Source organism: Canis lupus, chromosome 10, assembly GCF_048164855.1.
Source record: "Canis lupus baileyi chromosome 10, mCanLup2.hap1, whole genome shotgun sequence".
Taxonomy (NCBI): Eukaryota; Metazoa; Chordata; class Mammalia; order Carnivora; family Canidae; genus Canis; species Canis lupus.
The window spans coordinates 18,512,801-18,529,391 of record NC_132847.1 but is presented as its reverse complement, the minus strand read 5'-3'; the positions used below and the strand labels follow the sequence as shown (position 1 = coordinate 18,529,391).

General features: G+C 39.7%; 1 protein-coding gene across 1 annotated transcript in view; it reads left to right on the top strand.

Annotated features, from left to right (window-relative positions):
* Nucleotides 1-16,591, top strand: part of FBN2 (fibrillin 2) — a 240,438-nt gene that overhangs the window by 203,136 nt on the left and 20,711 nt on the right. Inside the window, exons 45-55 of the mRNA XM_072840875.1 lie at nucleotides 133-258; nucleotides 2,085-2,201; nucleotides 4,146-4,274; nucleotides 4,704-4,823; nucleotides 7,564-7,689; nucleotides 8,446-8,598; nucleotides 9,372-9,437; nucleotides 9,743-9,868; nucleotides 10,437-10,556; nucleotides 11,635-11,757; nucleotides 12,209-12,340. Coding sequence (XP_072696976.1) covers nucleotides 133-258; nucleotides 2,085-2,201; nucleotides 4,146-4,274; nucleotides 4,704-4,823; nucleotides 7,564-7,689; nucleotides 8,446-8,598; nucleotides 9,372-9,437; nucleotides 9,743-9,868; nucleotides 10,437-10,556; nucleotides 11,635-11,757; nucleotides 12,209-12,340 — 1,338 coding nt within the window. The remainder of the gene's footprint in view (nucleotides 1-132; nucleotides 259-2,084; nucleotides 2,202-4,145; nucleotides 4,275-4,703; nucleotides 4,824-7,563; nucleotides 7,690-8,445; nucleotides 8,599-9,371; nucleotides 9,438-9,742; nucleotides 9,869-10,436; nucleotides 10,557-11,634; nucleotides 11,758-12,208; nucleotides 12,341-16,591) is intronic.

The window sequence follows — 16,591 nt, the reverse complement described above, 5'->3', positions numbered from 1 at the left end:
CCATTGTTATGGTTCATTTTCAGCCTGCCTTTAATAATTAATAGCAGGTTATAGAAACAGGCCTGTGAAAAAAATGAAGGAATCTTAATAAAAATCAGTTATGTGTAACATGTGTTCTATTTTTTGTTTTAGATCGCAACGAATGTTTAGAAATTCCTAATGTTTGCAGTCATGGCCTGTGTGTTGATTTGCAAGGAAGTTACCAGTGCATCTGCCACAATGGCTTTAAGGCTTCCCAGGACCAGACTATGTGCATGGGTAAGCGGAGGGACCTGAGTCCCAGGACTGCAATGAACTGAGACTCCAAGAGAGCTCACGGGTTGGCCACTTGTCGTGTGACTTCTTCCATGTCTCTGTCAGAAACAGTCTCCCAAAAAGTTAGCTAGGTTAAACTCTTCATGTCTTCATTCAATGTAAGATTTGTGAGCAGGGACACACTGTAGTATGTTCTTTGGTTCACTGTTCACAGACAGCCTTTTTGCTCAGATGCCTTTCACACACTTACCGTGCACTCTGGGACACTCAGGGTTATATGGAAGTCACCACGGTAACCGGATGCCCTCTCTCCTTCTCTGTTCCCACTCAAGAAAACCTTTCCAGCTGCAAGAACTCAAGGGCATAGTAGTAGTAAGAGGAACAGTATTGAAACAAATACAGAGATACACGCATACATACATTTATACACTTTTTCCCTGAATCATTGACTACATGAGACTTAACCTACTGCTTTTGTGTCTTAACTCTTAAAAATATGTTCAGAAGCAAATGTGGCAAAACTCTTCAAAATGTTCCAGTAGCTTGTGTAATGGTTAGCTGAGCAGTGGTGGTGTTCAGTAACTACTTGCTGAGCTGACATGGGAAGAGATTTCAAAGGCAGATGGGCTTGCCACCTGGGAGCCCAACCTTGGAACTCAGCATAACTCCTTCAGTCTGATGTCAACAACAGGTTCTATCTTGGCTGAAAGAGTTCTCCATGCATTGCGCTTGAAAGAGAAAAATTAAATTTAAAACTTAGCTATTTATAATTAATAATACATCTTCAGTTTAAAAAAAGCTGAAGTTGTGCATCTACTATTTTGGTGTTAAAGGTACTATGTATATGAATGATAAAGTCAGATTTCAGTACTACAGAACTAGTTTCCTTTATGACCCATCCATACAATAAGGACCACCTGGAGAACGTCTTTGTTCATCTACTGTCTCCTAAGAGTTCCCCCATGGACTCCAGCTATGGTGGTGGGAAAAACTCTCTAGGGGATGCTTGTATGAAGGACAAATGATCTAGCCCCATATACATGAACCTTCTGAGAATGCTTGCTCATACATACTTCTCCTGGCTGTACTCTGTGTGAGAAAGAACATGATTTGCTTAAGAGAGAGAGAGAGAGAGATTTGATTCTGAAATTCATATGGAGAAAACATGCCCTCGATCCTAAGAATTCATTCATGATAAAAGTGAGTGAGACTCCTTGATAATATCTCTCTCAAACACAGCTTTCCTCCTTTTTTTGCATAGAAGTAGAGTTTCAACAGCTAGAATTCATTGTCTAAGGAATCTGTTCTCTTATATTAGGATGACCCTTCTGAACATTTTTTAATTCCATTTTTTGAAGGCTAATAATACTGAGTTCTAATAGACTTCTTCAATTTAGATTCTATTAGTCCATAAAATTTAGGAAACAAATATTTCCTTTGCTGTACTGATCAAATTAAGATATGTAAATTTCTGAGGGAATGGTGTTGATCATGCTTTAATAGAACAAATTTTTTAGTGTTTCAAAAGATGGATTTCCTTACAAGTTCAAACCCATTCCTTAAAACATCTGCACTTAAGGTAATACTTGCTTAGCTCAGTTCTGAGTATTATATGAGCCTGTAAGTCACTCAGCAGCACTTTATCTTATAGTTTTAGAGTTTTTTTTTTTTATCCCATACTCATTTTCCTGAAATAAATATGAGGTCCTCTGCATTGAATGAGGAAAGTCCCAAGTGAGTCAGTAGATTTTTTAAAAAATGTAAATGTTTAACAGGCTGTGTTTTTCTAGTTAAAAATTGAATTCGTTGGAGCCAATGTTTCTTTGTAGATGTTGATGAGTGTGAGCGGCATCCATGTGGAAATGGAACCTGTAAAAACACAGTTGGATCCTATAACTGTCTCTGCTACCCAGGGTTTGAACTCACTCATAATAATGATTGCCTGGGTAAGTACTCAGTCCTTTGTTGATACTATTTCATGTCCACACATTAAACTGAAATAAGGAATAAAACCAAAGAGTAAATCAAATGTTTTTATCATTAAAATTGTAAATATGTGCTGAAAGGTATGTAATAACAGTAACTAATTTCTAGCTAACTACAGCCATAGTACTGGCTTAAATAATCACACAACCATCTGCTGTGTTGAGTACTTCTGTCAATCAACTGGTGGATGAGGGGAAAAGGCCATGCAGATGATAGTAAATCTACTGGGATTGCTCTACGGGTTGGGTTGGTTTTTATTCCTTAAATGGAATAAAAGATAGACCTGTCATTGTTTCAGTGCTATTCCAGGTATTCCAAATAATGCATTCTTGACTGTCAGAATCTCCAACTTAAAAACATGTCGTATTTTGAAACTTCATTTTCTATCAGCCTTTGAAACCAGGATGTATTTTCGCACAGAAACGGTGGATTGGGAGGCTAGGTCTCCAAGTTGGCCCTCAGATACCTGTTTGACTTCCATTCTGAACAACTATAAGTTTTCAGGGGAAAATATCTCCTATGCATGGTACAGAATTTTATAGTTTGCTCCTAAACAACAATGATTAAAACAGGATTAATAGTGAGTAGGGAAGGTTCCATAAGTCTGTGGAGGACATGGCAAGAGAAGGGACAGATAGATGCTGACCACATGTCTTGTTGGCCATACACGGGGTCCTGTGAGGAATGTGACAGTGACTCTGGCTTTCTACCATTATGGGATCCGCACAGCACAGACCCACCTCTGACCTCCTGATTTACACCAGCACACGTTCCTCTCATTTTGTTTTGTTTTGTTTTATATTTATTTACTTATTTATTTGAGAGAGCACACACACGAATTAGGGGAGGGGCATTTCAAGCAGATTCCGTAATGAGCAGGGAACCACATGATGAGGGGTTCAATCCCAGGACCCTGAGATGATGACCTGAACAGAAGTTAGGAGTCATATGCTGAAACAACTGAGCCGCCCTGGTGCCCCCGTTGTGGTGGTGGTTGTTGTTTTTTCCCCCAGGTACTGCCACTGTGAAAAAATTTAGAGCTAACTGGACATTTTTTTCAACTACCACCCTCTTGTCTAATTTCTCAGACTCTTTATACAACCAGGGAGAATTAAAGACACTGATAAGGCATTTATCAAAACACAGCCTTCAAAAACCTATAGTAATTGGGGCACCTGGGTTGCTCAGTGGTTGAGCATCTGCCTTCCACTCAGTCTGTGATCCCCAGGTCCTGGAATTGAGTCCTGCATCAAGCTCCCCACAGGGAGTCTGCTTGTCCCTCTGCCATGTCTCTGCTTCTTTCTCTGTGTCTCTCATGAATAAATAAATGAAATCTTTTTTAAAAACCTACAGTAATTAATAATTAGTCCAATACAGTCAGCTCTAAGTTTCACTAAAACCTAAGATTTTTTTCTTCCAAATTCTATATTTTGTCAGCAAAATATATGTTAGGAGTTCTAGAATATTTTTAACATAATTTAATTTTTTCAGTATTTAATATGCTCCATTATTTATCCTTTGAATATAGTCCACTTCTCTCCAAGTAAAGTCATCTGCAAACTAGGCCATCAGGTTAAGTCTATACTTTCTGGTCACCAAGAAAAGAAATATTTTTCATTCGAGAAGAATGGAAAGCTTCACCATAAACCTTCAGTTTTTATCTGGCTATAAATTTGAGTTATATTAATATGAAAACTTGTGGTTGAAATATACTAGGGATCTCTGTGACCTTATTAGTCACGCAGTCCTTACACCAGGAGCTGTTTATTCTGTGTGTCGATGAGGAATTGTAATGAAGCATGTTTGTAAATGCGTGCCAATGAATATGTTTTTACAACGCAATGTGTAACACAATACATTGTGTAAGAGCTGTCTCTGAAAAGCTCATTCCCATTTGCTTACAGATATAGATGAGTGCAGCTCCTTTTTTGGTCAGGTGTGCAGAAATGGACGGTGTTTCAATGAAATTGGCTCCTTCAAGTGTTTATGTAATGAAGGTTATGAACTTACTCCAGATGGCAAGAACTGTATAGGTAAGTATCTACATAGTGAACAGTCTTTGTGTTGTTTTGTTAAGCAATGATGTGACTCCCCACCACCCCACACACACACTTGGAAGCTCTTTCTCATTTCATTTGATGATCTGAGTACTTGACCAAAATAAGATGCCATGGGAAATATGGGGATAAGGAATATGCCAAAAATTGGAAATGACTTGTCCGAAATGTTTTTATTGGGTGAGAGCTTGGGGCTATCCATGTCACCGTAAAAGGAGACAAAGGAAACAAATCAGGACAATCAGCCTCTTGCCACATGACTAGTACCCAAGATGTCAAAAGAGTATCTCAGGGCGTATTTGTCCATCGTGACCTGACAGAGAGACAAAGTTGAATTCATGTTAATGCCATTTGGCAACAATTACCTCATAGTTAAATCCTTTTTTCTCTCGTTTCTCTTGAAAGATACCAATGAGTGTGTCGCTCTTCCTGGTTCTTGTTCTCCTGGTACCTGTCAGAACTTAGAGGGGTCCTTCAGATGCATCTGTCCCCCAGGGTATGAAGTGAAAAGCGAGAACTGCATCGGTAAGGGTAACAGTTGTTATAAGTTCCACAAGCTGTTGGGTCTAAGCCATGGTCCAGACCCAATAGAAGTATACTAAATCCAACCCCTGCAGGCATGCTGACCCAAGGAAGTAAACATACAGCTGCCTACATCTGCTTTACTGAACCATCAGAATCGATTTGAAGGTGGAGTGGTGGGAACAAAGAATTTATGGATGTGTGGGGGGTTTTCATTAACAGAAATGTTATCCTAGTCAAAGAATTTTCAGTGCACTCTAATCTTTTTTCCAAATGTCAACAGAGATTTTCTACTGAATTTCAGGAGAGTACAAAAATTGTAATCTTTGGCAACCAATTTTAAAACAGCTATTAAAGGTGTCTAGAGTCCCAGAAATGTGGAGCAGAAAATCTTGACCATACTGTTGAGACATTTTTTTCCTTGGGAAGGCCTCATGTCAAAACAGAAAATATTAATCCATTTGTCATAACAGATGTTTTTCTGCTGAAACTCCTCCAGCATACAAGAATGCGGTAACCACATCAAAAGTGGATCCCAGAATTGCCTGGTGAACACGATGAAGGCCGACCTTTTTACAGTTACTTAATTTCACTTTTATACAAATTATTTTTTACAGTCTTGCTGAAATTCAGAAGCACTATCTTGGTGTGGTTCTTCTAACATGAAATGATTGCTGAGGGTTTTTTTTGCCTTCGTGTTATCCAATTAAAAAAAAAATCTCTGTAGCTCTACTGTTCACTTTCCAGGGACTCAGATAGACAGAACTGAAGGAGACAGTTTACTTCATCAAAGTTAATTATTTTCAGACCATGTGATTTCATATAACAGATACCCCAAGTCATTCCAGCTTGGTCTTTATATCTTTTCCCTTTCTTGATCTGTATAGTGCCCTATAAAACTGCCCAATGTTTTTAATACTTAAAAAATGATACATACTAGATACATCTTACTAACAACTTTCTTGAAAAGTAAAAGGTTCTTTCATTTTCTTTCTTTGGTACTTAATCTCAGTTCTTCTCTATCCCTATAGGCCATCCCTTTATGGAACAATGAAAGTACTAGTTTGTCAGCCAGGAGAAGGGAAAAGAAAAAGTTATACTTTTCTGTATCAGAAAGGCTCAGCTACCTTTTCTCTTAGTGAAAAAAAAATCTGTGATTCAGCGACATTTTATTAAACTGCATAAGATTTTTTTTTCTTCCCCATCCCCATCATGAGCCACACTCCTATTTCGCATCTCCGGAGGAAAAAATATATATTTTTACTTGACTTCACTGTAAGACTATTTCCTTCAGACTAGAGTCTTTTCTACCAACTTTACCCAGATGAAAAGATTCCTAACACAACTGTACACACACTTACACAAACCTGCAAACATATGTATCACACATGTACACACACACACAAATTAATTACACCTTTCACTGTAGGTTACAGCAAATGACTGGTACCTTTTAGGTGCTAGGAATACAAAAAGATACAGTTCTTGCCGCTGTGTAACCTCCTACATAAAAGAAAAGATGTATTTTGTAAGTAAACCTATCTTGTAAAGATAGCCTTGCAACGCACTGAGACCAACGCCAAGCTAGAGGCGCATCCTCTAGAGGGCTGTGGGAGCACAGGGTGGGGCTGTGATGATGGTGATAGATAACAAGTCAGGGAAGCTCACCACAGTGGACTGGTGACATTTGGGGTTGCTCCTAAATGTTAGACAGGAATTTATTAATCAGAGAAAAGAAAGAACAGAGGAGGCCACTGGGACACAGAGGCAACTGGAGTATGGTTAGAGGCACTGAGTGACCTGGCTTCAGAGATTGAACTCAGACCTGCAGGTAGTGTGGACCACCACAGGTTGGTTGGTTGGTTGGTTTTTAAGAAACAGCATGGTGTGACTCACTCACTAAAATTCTGCAAATATAAATGGAGAATGTAGGATGTGCCTGACACCGTACTAGACTGGGCTGTGCAGCAGTGACCTGGACAGATGGGTCATGTCTTCCCAGAGCTTACACTGTAATGTGGCTGGAACTGTGTAACATTGACTCACTTAGGTAAAATAACTCACTGAATAAGCACTTCCAACGAAAAAAGGGGGGGGCGCGCAAATATCGCTGGTAAGGAATCCTTACTTATCTCAAGGAGCCTTTCTGGGTTGAGGTGGGAATGATGAAATTCTCAACCCATGTCTGAGTCTCCCTGGTTCCATAGGCACAAGTTTTCAAGTGCATGTGTGTTTTAGAAAGACCCGCCTGCTGGCAGCACGCAGGGATGTGAGAAGGAAGCAGCAGTACCCTAGAAGGTTTATGGTAATCCACAGAGGAGGTGGAAGTGACAGGTCACAGGCTGCCTGCATTTGGAGTCGGGGAGGAATGAATTTGACTCAGGGATCCTAGGCTAACATCAGATGAGGAGCCCAGCTGAGGCTCTGACACCTGTAGGATATTGAACTGATCACATGTGACAGGTGGACATACACGCCACCCTAGGGATCAGCTGCAGGGAGCTGGAGTTCTCCTTGGGTGTCTGGGCTGCATGGTTGATTGAAACTGGATGGAATCTTTGACTTTTGAAGCAATAATAGTTTACTTTTAAAGGTTAAGTTACATATACACAATATATGCTACCTTGTTTCATATTAAGTGATCAATGGATAGCAGATTGTTGTAGTATGGACACGTTTATTTTCAAAGACTGAACAGTGAATTGATTTGCTTAAATTAATACATTCTCCTGCTCTTGTCCAGATATAAATGAATGTGATGAAGATCCCAACATCTGTCTCTTTGGTTCTTGCACCAATACTCCTGGGGGCTTCCAGTGCATCTGTCCCCCTGGATTCGTACTGTCTGATAATGGCCGGAGATGCTTTGGTAAGCATTGCAGTGACTTCTCTGTCATAATTTGCCCTTAGGAACTTGACAACTGGACAGTGAATACTATCCTGCTAGTGTTTGTTACTACAAAGTACATGAATATGGCAAATACATTATGTTAAAAATACAGGTCTCAAAACTGTATGTGCTGGACACTTTTACAGTACTTGGAATTTTTGGCTTTGTTTCCACATTTTCTTAATGTCACACTAAAAAATGACTATTTGTATGTATTTGCTTCTTATTATTGCTTCACTGTTCCATTTTTAATTGGTATAGATTTTTTTGTACACTGGTACATGAGTTGCTGTTAATGTGAATAGACTTACTGAAAGTTACATAAATGTTTTTGTTAGGCTATAACATGGCAATGGAAGAAGAGATACAGAAATCATCTTAATAGTGAACATAATTTCTCAGGTTTCTTAGGAATATTATAAAAACATTTTAAACATTTTAAATAATTACATAAAATTTTATAGACAGGTCAGTTTAAGTTGGCATGTGAAATCAGCAGTGGAGGGGCACCTGAGTGTCTCAGTGGTTGAGTGTCTGCCTTTAGTAAGCTCAGGTCATGTCCCGGGGTCCTGGGATCAAGTCTCATATCGGGCTCCCCGCATGGAGCCTATTTCTCCCTCTGTGTCTGTGTGTCTCTCATGAATAAATAAATAAAACACTTTTTTAAAAAAATGAAGTAGTCTATCTTTTTAAATGACCAGTAAGGAGGCCTGTGATGCTTGCTTTCTTAACTAGATACCCGCCAGAGTTTCTGCTTCACAAACTTTGAAAACGGCAAGTGTTCTGTCCCTAAAGCTTTCAATACCACCAAGGCCAAGTGCTGCTGCAGTAAAATGCCAGGAGAGGGCTGGGGGGACCCCTGTGAGCTGTGCCCCAAAGATGATGAAGGTAAGAGCAACCCCATAAAATACCACTTTGTGCAGCTTGGGGCCTGATTGTTAGTCACTCTGGCTGTATACCTTAGAAATATTTTGAAGGTGAAATTCTTCCCTCATGTATAACTGGAAAGTTCAGTGAGCAATGGAGTCTGAGGGACTCCACTCCACCTGCGTACTCAGCACGTGTGAGCGCAGGTAGTGTTGTTGGTACTTCAGTTCTGTCCCCTGAGGTTAGTATTACTGGCTTTTGAGAGGTATAGAGCAGGAGGGGATGAAAATTCTGTTCCCAGCTGCCACCAGAGTCCCATGTGGGGATCAAATCTCGGGCTGCCACCCTCAGAATCTTACATAAAATCACAAGGACCTGAGTCGGCCAAGGGCCCTTTGCAGGAGGAGACCAGGAGGCTCATGGGTCCTGGGTTAGAACAGCCAAGGGGTCAGGCGGCTCAGACCTGGTCTCAGACCTGGTCTCCAGGTCCCAGGTAGCTCCTGTTTGTCCTGGGCAGAGATGGCTCTGGCTGTTCCTCGGGAAGTGAGCAAACAGATAGAACCTGAAGCCATTGGTAGGCGGCACCCTGGAAGGTGCTGTACAAGCTTGAGTAACCTTCTCTAAATGGGCTCAGGGCTGCTTTTGAAGTAAATCATAAAAATAAATTAAGACTCCTGTTAAAAGCAGCTTTGTAGATGAAAAATAAGGCTAAATTTCATGTATACCATTAATCAGTTCTGAAGTTCTCTGACAGCTGAGACTCTGCACTAATGGGGAATTTGTATTCTCTATAGTTGCATTCCAGGACTTGTGTCCTTACGGCCATGGAACTGTTCCGAGTCTTCATGATACTCGTGAAGGTGTGGTTTGATGTATTTTATTCTTATAATCTTTTTTTATATAAACAGATCATTGCACATGTATTCTATAAATCATATTTTACTATATAACATACAGTATGTTTTCCTTGTATATGTACAGTATTATGTACCATATGTACTATATTTATCATGAGACTACATTGTATATGAAATATAGTATGTATTTATCTGATACAAAAAATGTTTACATGTTTTATAATTTTTAAGTCTCCCTTGAATAGATATACACAGATTTGACCTATCTTTTTATATTGAGGAAGTTAATGGATGATTCTATATTTTAGACGTCAACGAATGCCTTGAGAGCCCAGGCATTTGTTCAAATGGTCAGTGTATCAATACAGACGGGTCTTTTCGCTGTGAATGTCCAATGGGTTACAACCTGGATTACACTGGAGTACGCTGTGTGGGTGAGTGCTGACTCCACATTACACACTTGGAAGGTTCTGTTCCAGTTCTCTTTTCAACAAAAGTTCTCCAAAGGCACCCTGGATAGTGGTAGGTTTTACAGAGCCAGTATTATAAGTGGCTAATAACTGCTTTTTCTTCTCCAGTCTTATATTTTCCAGTAGATCTGGTTTATGTGAATATGGAGAGAGTTGCCCAACCTCTGCCTTCAACCAAATATTTAAACTTTGATTTGCCTAGAGCTTTGTTGCCAAAACCAGTAAGGGGAAATAGGTCCATTTTACTTTGACTTTCCACACTTGTTCTTGTAGCAGAAGACCACATCCCTCTATGGGTTTGTAATTTTTAGGGAAAACATGGCTGTCTGGGAACTCAGAGCAGGGTGCACTTGATCCTTTGAGCTCCTCTGCACAGAATAAAGTTCAGCCAGCCAGCCAAGGCCAGGGAGGGTGCAGAGTCAGGTAGGCCCAGGGATCCTGGAAAGTTCTGAGGGCTAGGTGGATATTCATGGGCATGTTTGTATTAAACTAAAACTACAAATTTGGGTGCACTGTTTTATTCTTTTCTCAGACACTGACGAATGTTCAATTGGCAATCCATGTGGGAATGGTACATGCACCAATGTTATTGGGAGTTTTGAATGCAATTGCAATGAAGGCTTTGAGCCAGGGCCCATGATGAATTGTGAAGGTAAGTGATATTTTTCTTAAATATTATTTTTTCTTGTTGTAGAAAAAGGTGGGGTTTTTTTTAATGTCTCAGCTTTTACTCCTAATGCTTTGACAGTCTACTGATGGTTATGTTCATCACAAATATCTGTTCCTTTACCCTGGTGAGCATAGTCCCAGTCACTGCCTTAAAGCCTTTGTCTGAGTTCGGCATTTTGGTCAGTTCAGAGTTGACATCTGTGGTGGCATTTTTCACTTGAAGTTGGTGTCACATTTTTTTTGCTTCTTGGCATGTTGGTTAGTTTTGGATTATACCATGGATGTTACGAGTGATATCTTCTGGAATCAGTTATGTTACTTCGAAGAATGTAGATGCTTTTGTCTTAGTATGCAGTTAACCAGGATGAACATAAAAGCAGAGTCGGGCCTGTGGAAGCCAGTGGCTCAGATTTCATTTTGTTCTGTAAGCCCCAGTGTGGCTAGCTTCTTTGATTTTGTCCTACACATGCATGGTTAAGTCAGCAACTTGAGCTTTTATATGAAAAAAGAAGAAGAAGAAGAAAGAAGAAAGAAGAAGGAAGAAGGAAGAAGAAGGAGAAGGAAGAAGGAAGAAGGAAGAAAGAAAGAAGAAGAAAGAAGAAGAAAGAAGAAGTGTCTCTATCTCTAGCCCTCTCCTGTCTGGGCTTCCCTCTCACTCTTGAGTAGCCTTGGTTGGCCCTAGCTCCCTCCCCTAATTGCTCTGGATAGAAGCTCAGGAAGTTTTTAGTGAAGATGTAGCTGCCAGGTGCTGCTGCTGCCAGGACTATGGCCATCCACAGGGTAATTTCAGAAAAACAAAAATAAACAAAAACACTAGTAACTTCTTTCCTGCTGGTGGTTTGCTGAGTTTCAACTCACTGCTGGAAACTACTTAGGGAGTTGATTTTGTATTTTATTTTTAGAGTTTATAGTTGCTATTTGTTGGAGGATGAGTTAGGATACCTACTTCTCCGTAGCAGTAGTGGCTTTCTCTATGTCAGCTGAGTGAACACATCGGTGTTTACATAAACAGACAACTAAAACTCTAGGCTCAGTATATGCCTGCCTTTTTCCTTGACCAGATATCAATGAGTGTGCCCAGAACCCACTGCTGTGCGCTTTCCGCTGCATGAATACCTTCGGGTCCTATGAATGCACGTGCCCAATTGGCTATGCCCTCAGGGAAGACCAGAAGATGTGCAAAGGTAAGGCCATGGACAAGAGAGTAGTTAAAACTTTATTTGCCACACTGGAAATACATTTTAGTGATTTTATAGTTCTCTGCTTTCTTCTAGAGTTTGCAGAGGTATATCAGACAGCCCTGTGCTGGTAGATTTCCATACCTTAGGTGACAAGACACTGGATGGTCTGCCCAAGCAAATCAAAGATAAGACAAGTTGAAGAACCTACCATTGTCACACTTCTGGGCTCTTATTAAAGCAAAGACTGTCCTTTCCTGAACCTGTTTTCATTAGGCCCAATGCTGAAACTTGTATAAATTTATAGTATAGCCAGGAGTTGGAAAATCTTGGGCTCCTCCTTTATCCATCACACAGGAAAATTCTTAAGAGCCAGAAAATCAAAACTAAGACTTCAAATCCGAGACAGTAGCCTGCTGCTGAGAATTCTTTTTTTCCTATTAAAAATATTTTCTAGATCTGGATGAATGTGCTGAAGGGCTCCATGACTGTGAATCCAGAGGCATGATGTGCAAGAATCTGATCGGCACCTTCATGTGCATCTGCCCCCCCGGGATGACCCGACGTCCGGACGGAGAGGGCTGTGTTGGTAAGGCTCTCCAGGAGCATGGCTGTTTATCTAACACTTCTGCCTCAGACAGGTTTACAGCACTATTCCCAAATCACCCTCACTTCAAGCCAACTATTTTTCTAGCTGTTTCAAGGGTGCTACAGCTGGATTTCTTCTCCTTTAGAGGCCATGCCAGCATAAGCATTTGGGATAATGCAGTGCCAATTGTGCCTGTCCTAGAATATATGCCTTCTTGGTGATCATAATTCTGTATCCTGTAAATCTAAAACACTTAATTTAGAAATAGGGAACAACTCCTTGAAACAATTCTGCTTGTTTAGCAAAGTAAAAGAATAAGTTAGTGTTCCCATTTTTTTATCATTTCATAAATGAGGAGAGGAAGAGGAGGATCATCTCTAGAGCCCTGTCACTAGTTGGACAGCCCTGTGACTTGGCCACATTGTTTTTAACATACTTGGACCTCAGTTAATTTATCTTTAGAGGGAGAAGGTAGGGCTGGATCTCTAAGATGACTTCAGGAATTTAAAATGTTAAGAGTTTTATGAGGTGTGCCACAGTCCATGCCATGTACAGCAACCACAGCCACTTTGCCTGTTTACCTCAGCACTTCTCAGGTAGAAACTGAGTCCCAGGAGTTTAACTGAATAAATGGGTGATGCGACTATGAACTGGTAAGGAAAAAACTGGAAGAAACAGGTGTGGTGGGAGGCACAGAAGAATAAAAATTGTTTTGACCAACTTAAACTGTGAGAAACGTATCAGCCTTTCAAGTGGTAACAGTAGATGCACAGATGTGTTCATGAGCCATGGCTATACATTGCTGGCAAACAGATCATCATTGAAAAGTCACAGGATTGGATGAGGACACCAGAAGAGTGTAGAACAGAAGCAGCAGTGACTGAGCTCTGAACACTCCAAAATCTAATGTGATTGAAAAGATTTAGAGTACTAAAAATAAGTGGCCAGCAAAATAAGAACTGCCCAGGTCAGTGTTGGATTGTGACCATTAAAAGGATGAATTATTCAGGCAGTTAGAGAGTGGCCACTTGTGTATAATGCTGCCGAGATATAGAGCAAGACATAGAGTCATTGGATTTGGTGATCTTTTCATCACCAATCATCAGGTAGATTAAAATCAAAACTGCAGGGGGATCCCTGGGTGGCTCAGTGGTTTAGTGTCTGCCTTCAGCCCAGGGCATGATCCTGGAGTCCCAGAATATCGTCCCGCATTAGGCTCCCTGCATAGAGCCTGCTTCTCTCTCTGCCTGTGTCTCTGCGCCTCTCTCTCTCTCTCTCTCTCTTTCTCTGTGTGTGTCTCTCATGAATAAATAAATAAAATCTTTAAAAAAATAAAATCAAAACTGCAATGAAGTGTCTCCTCACACCTGTTAGGATAATCATAAAAAAGACAAGAGATAACAGGTGTTGACAAGGGTATGGAGAAAAGGGAATCCTTGTGCACTGTGGCCTGATGGACTTTTGGTGGGAACATAAACTGCTAAGGCCTCTATGTATGGATTTTAGAGATTATTCAAGAAATTAAATATAGAACTACCATGAGATCCAGCAGTCCCACTTCTGGGTGTAGTTCCAAATGATACAAAAGCTTTATCTCAAAAATATACCTGAACTCCAATGTCACTGTAGCATTATTGGCAAGAGCTGAGGTGTAGAAACATCCTCAGTGTGTATCAGTGCATGAGTAAATCAAGAAAATGTACACACACAGAGGATTTAGGGAAAATTGTCATTTGTAGTAACATAGGGATAAGCCCAAAGGGCATTATGCAAAGTGAAATAAGCCAGACAGAGAAAGATACTGCACAGTATCACTTACATGTGGAATCCAAAATAATAAACAAATTGAACTCATGGAAATAGAGTAGAAAAATGTTTGCCAGGGGCCTGAGGGTGGGGGAAATAGGGACAGGTTGGTAAAAGGAAACAGACTTCCAGTTCTAAGATAAATGAGGCCTAAGGATTTAATGTGTGATGTGGTGACTATAGCTGACAATGCTGATCTGTGTAATAGAAATTTGCAAAGAGAACAGAGCTTAAATATGCTAACACAGAAAAAGGGTAGGTATGTGAGGTAATGGGTGTGTTAATTCACTCAATAAAGGAATCCTTTCATATAAAGCTGGAAATAAAATAGAACAAAAAAGGAGTTAGAGCACTGAGGAGAAGAAAGGAAAGAAAGAAAGAAAGAAAGAAAGAAAGAAAGAAAGGAAGGAAGGAAGGAAGGAAGGAAGGAAGGAAGGAAGGAAGGAAGGAAGGAAGGAAGGAAGGAAGGAAGGAAGAAAGGAGAGAGAAGAGGAAGGAAGGAAGAAATTTTTCCCAAAGGGAAAGACAAGGTACTAGTTAGAAGTATGTTATTAAAAGAGATTGTTTTTTAAGATGGAAATTATGAGAAAATGTGTGTTGAGAGAATAACTCATTGAAAAAGGAGAATTGTGAATTCTTAGAAGGAAATACCAAGTACAAGTACAAAGACTGGCCTTTGAGAAAAATCAGAGAATCTTTAGCTGTTGAAAAAGACCAGAGGTGGAAGGTGAGGGCCACACAGGTGGTTGGTAGTGGAGAGATGGAGGAGTTCTTGTCTCTGCGCAGGAGTCATTTTAGAAAATGGGAGCATGGATATATGAGGAAATATAGTAAGATTGTCAAAGGGGTATTAGCTCCCATTTGAGATTTGAATCATGAGTTAAAGTGAGACCTGTCCTTGGTTGCGGGTTTGTCTCTAGAGTGTCATGCTGTGCTGGATTGGACACAGAGTAGACGGGAGTTCAGTGCATGAAGGGGACAATGCTATGGTCACTAACTGGTAGTCCCAATGTGATCATGAAATTTTCAAAGGATAAAGAAAAAGGATAAAGCATGGGATGCTAAAAATGAAAATTCCATAGGCGGTGCAACATCACACAAAGACACACCCTAGTGAAGTTACAAATTTCAACAACAGAAAAAAGAAAAAAATTGTCGGAAGAGAATTCTGTTGGCTTTAGGCAACTGGGCAGAAAAGGAAAATATCTACGAGGTAGTAGAGAGTCCAGCTACTTTCTTTAAGTTCTCACACTAATTCTCACAACAGTGGTAGGAGAGCAAAAGCAATCTAAAATTTTGAGCCCTATCTAGCCATCTCTCAAGTATAAAAGCTCTATTATCCATTATCGGACATGGAGGGACTCATTCACTATGTCCAACAAGACTTCTTTAAAAAGAAATAATTCAGACAATGAAAATGCAAATCAAAATAAAGGTGAGCAAAATCAGGGAAAGCATTAGATCAAGAAAGCAGACCCTGAACCCGCAGATTATAGAAATAACAGACACTGTGTGGTTTTTTAAATCCGTAATTTAGCTCAATCTTTTTGTATATACTTTAAAATTTCTATGATAAGCATTTTCTTCCTATAAAGGAAGGAAAATTTCACCAAAACACATCATGGTGAATTTTAGGACACTGAGAGCAAAGTGAAAACCCTTAAAGCTTCCAGAGAGGAAAAACTAGATTTCCTGCAAATGAATAGTAACAGTGGGTGACAGAAAACAATGGAGCAATACTTTCTAAACATTCTAAGGGAAAATAATTTTGAACTGAAATTCTATACTCAATCTAATAAGAAAATTTTAAAAAGACCTTGACAAATATATTTTAGAGAATTTGTCACCCAGACAGCCTCTCTGAAATGATTGCCAAACTAGATACTCCAATATGTTTTTATTAATCTAAGAAGATGGAATACTATACATGAAGCAATGGTAAGTCAAGGAACCAGGAAACCTCATTATTTGGTTTAGATAGATACTGATGGCGCAATAAAAAAAAAGATTTAACAAACCAAAATTTCTAGATCACATCAGCATGGCAGGTGGGCACCAGAGAGAGCAGAAAGAAATCATGCCAGAAACTTTTGAAACTTGCTGACATCAGTACAGAAGTATCCATTACGAATATGTGTTGAAGTTGTTTCATGGTTACCACTGAAAGCATAGAAAAAAGATTTAAATGTCCAGACGTGAGATGGGGACAAGAAGAGAGCAAAGAAATATAGGCTACTCTAAGAAATATTGAGAGGAGAGGGCAAGAGCACAGTAGATATAAAACAAAATAAAATGGCAGGTAAGCATCCAAACATAATAGCAGACAGTATAGATAGGAATAAACTGCTGGTTAAAAGGTAGACATACTTTTTAAAACTTCTTTTAAATCCAATTTGGTGCTTTTCATAAGAAAGGTATCAAATCAAAATGTGAGATAGATCAACA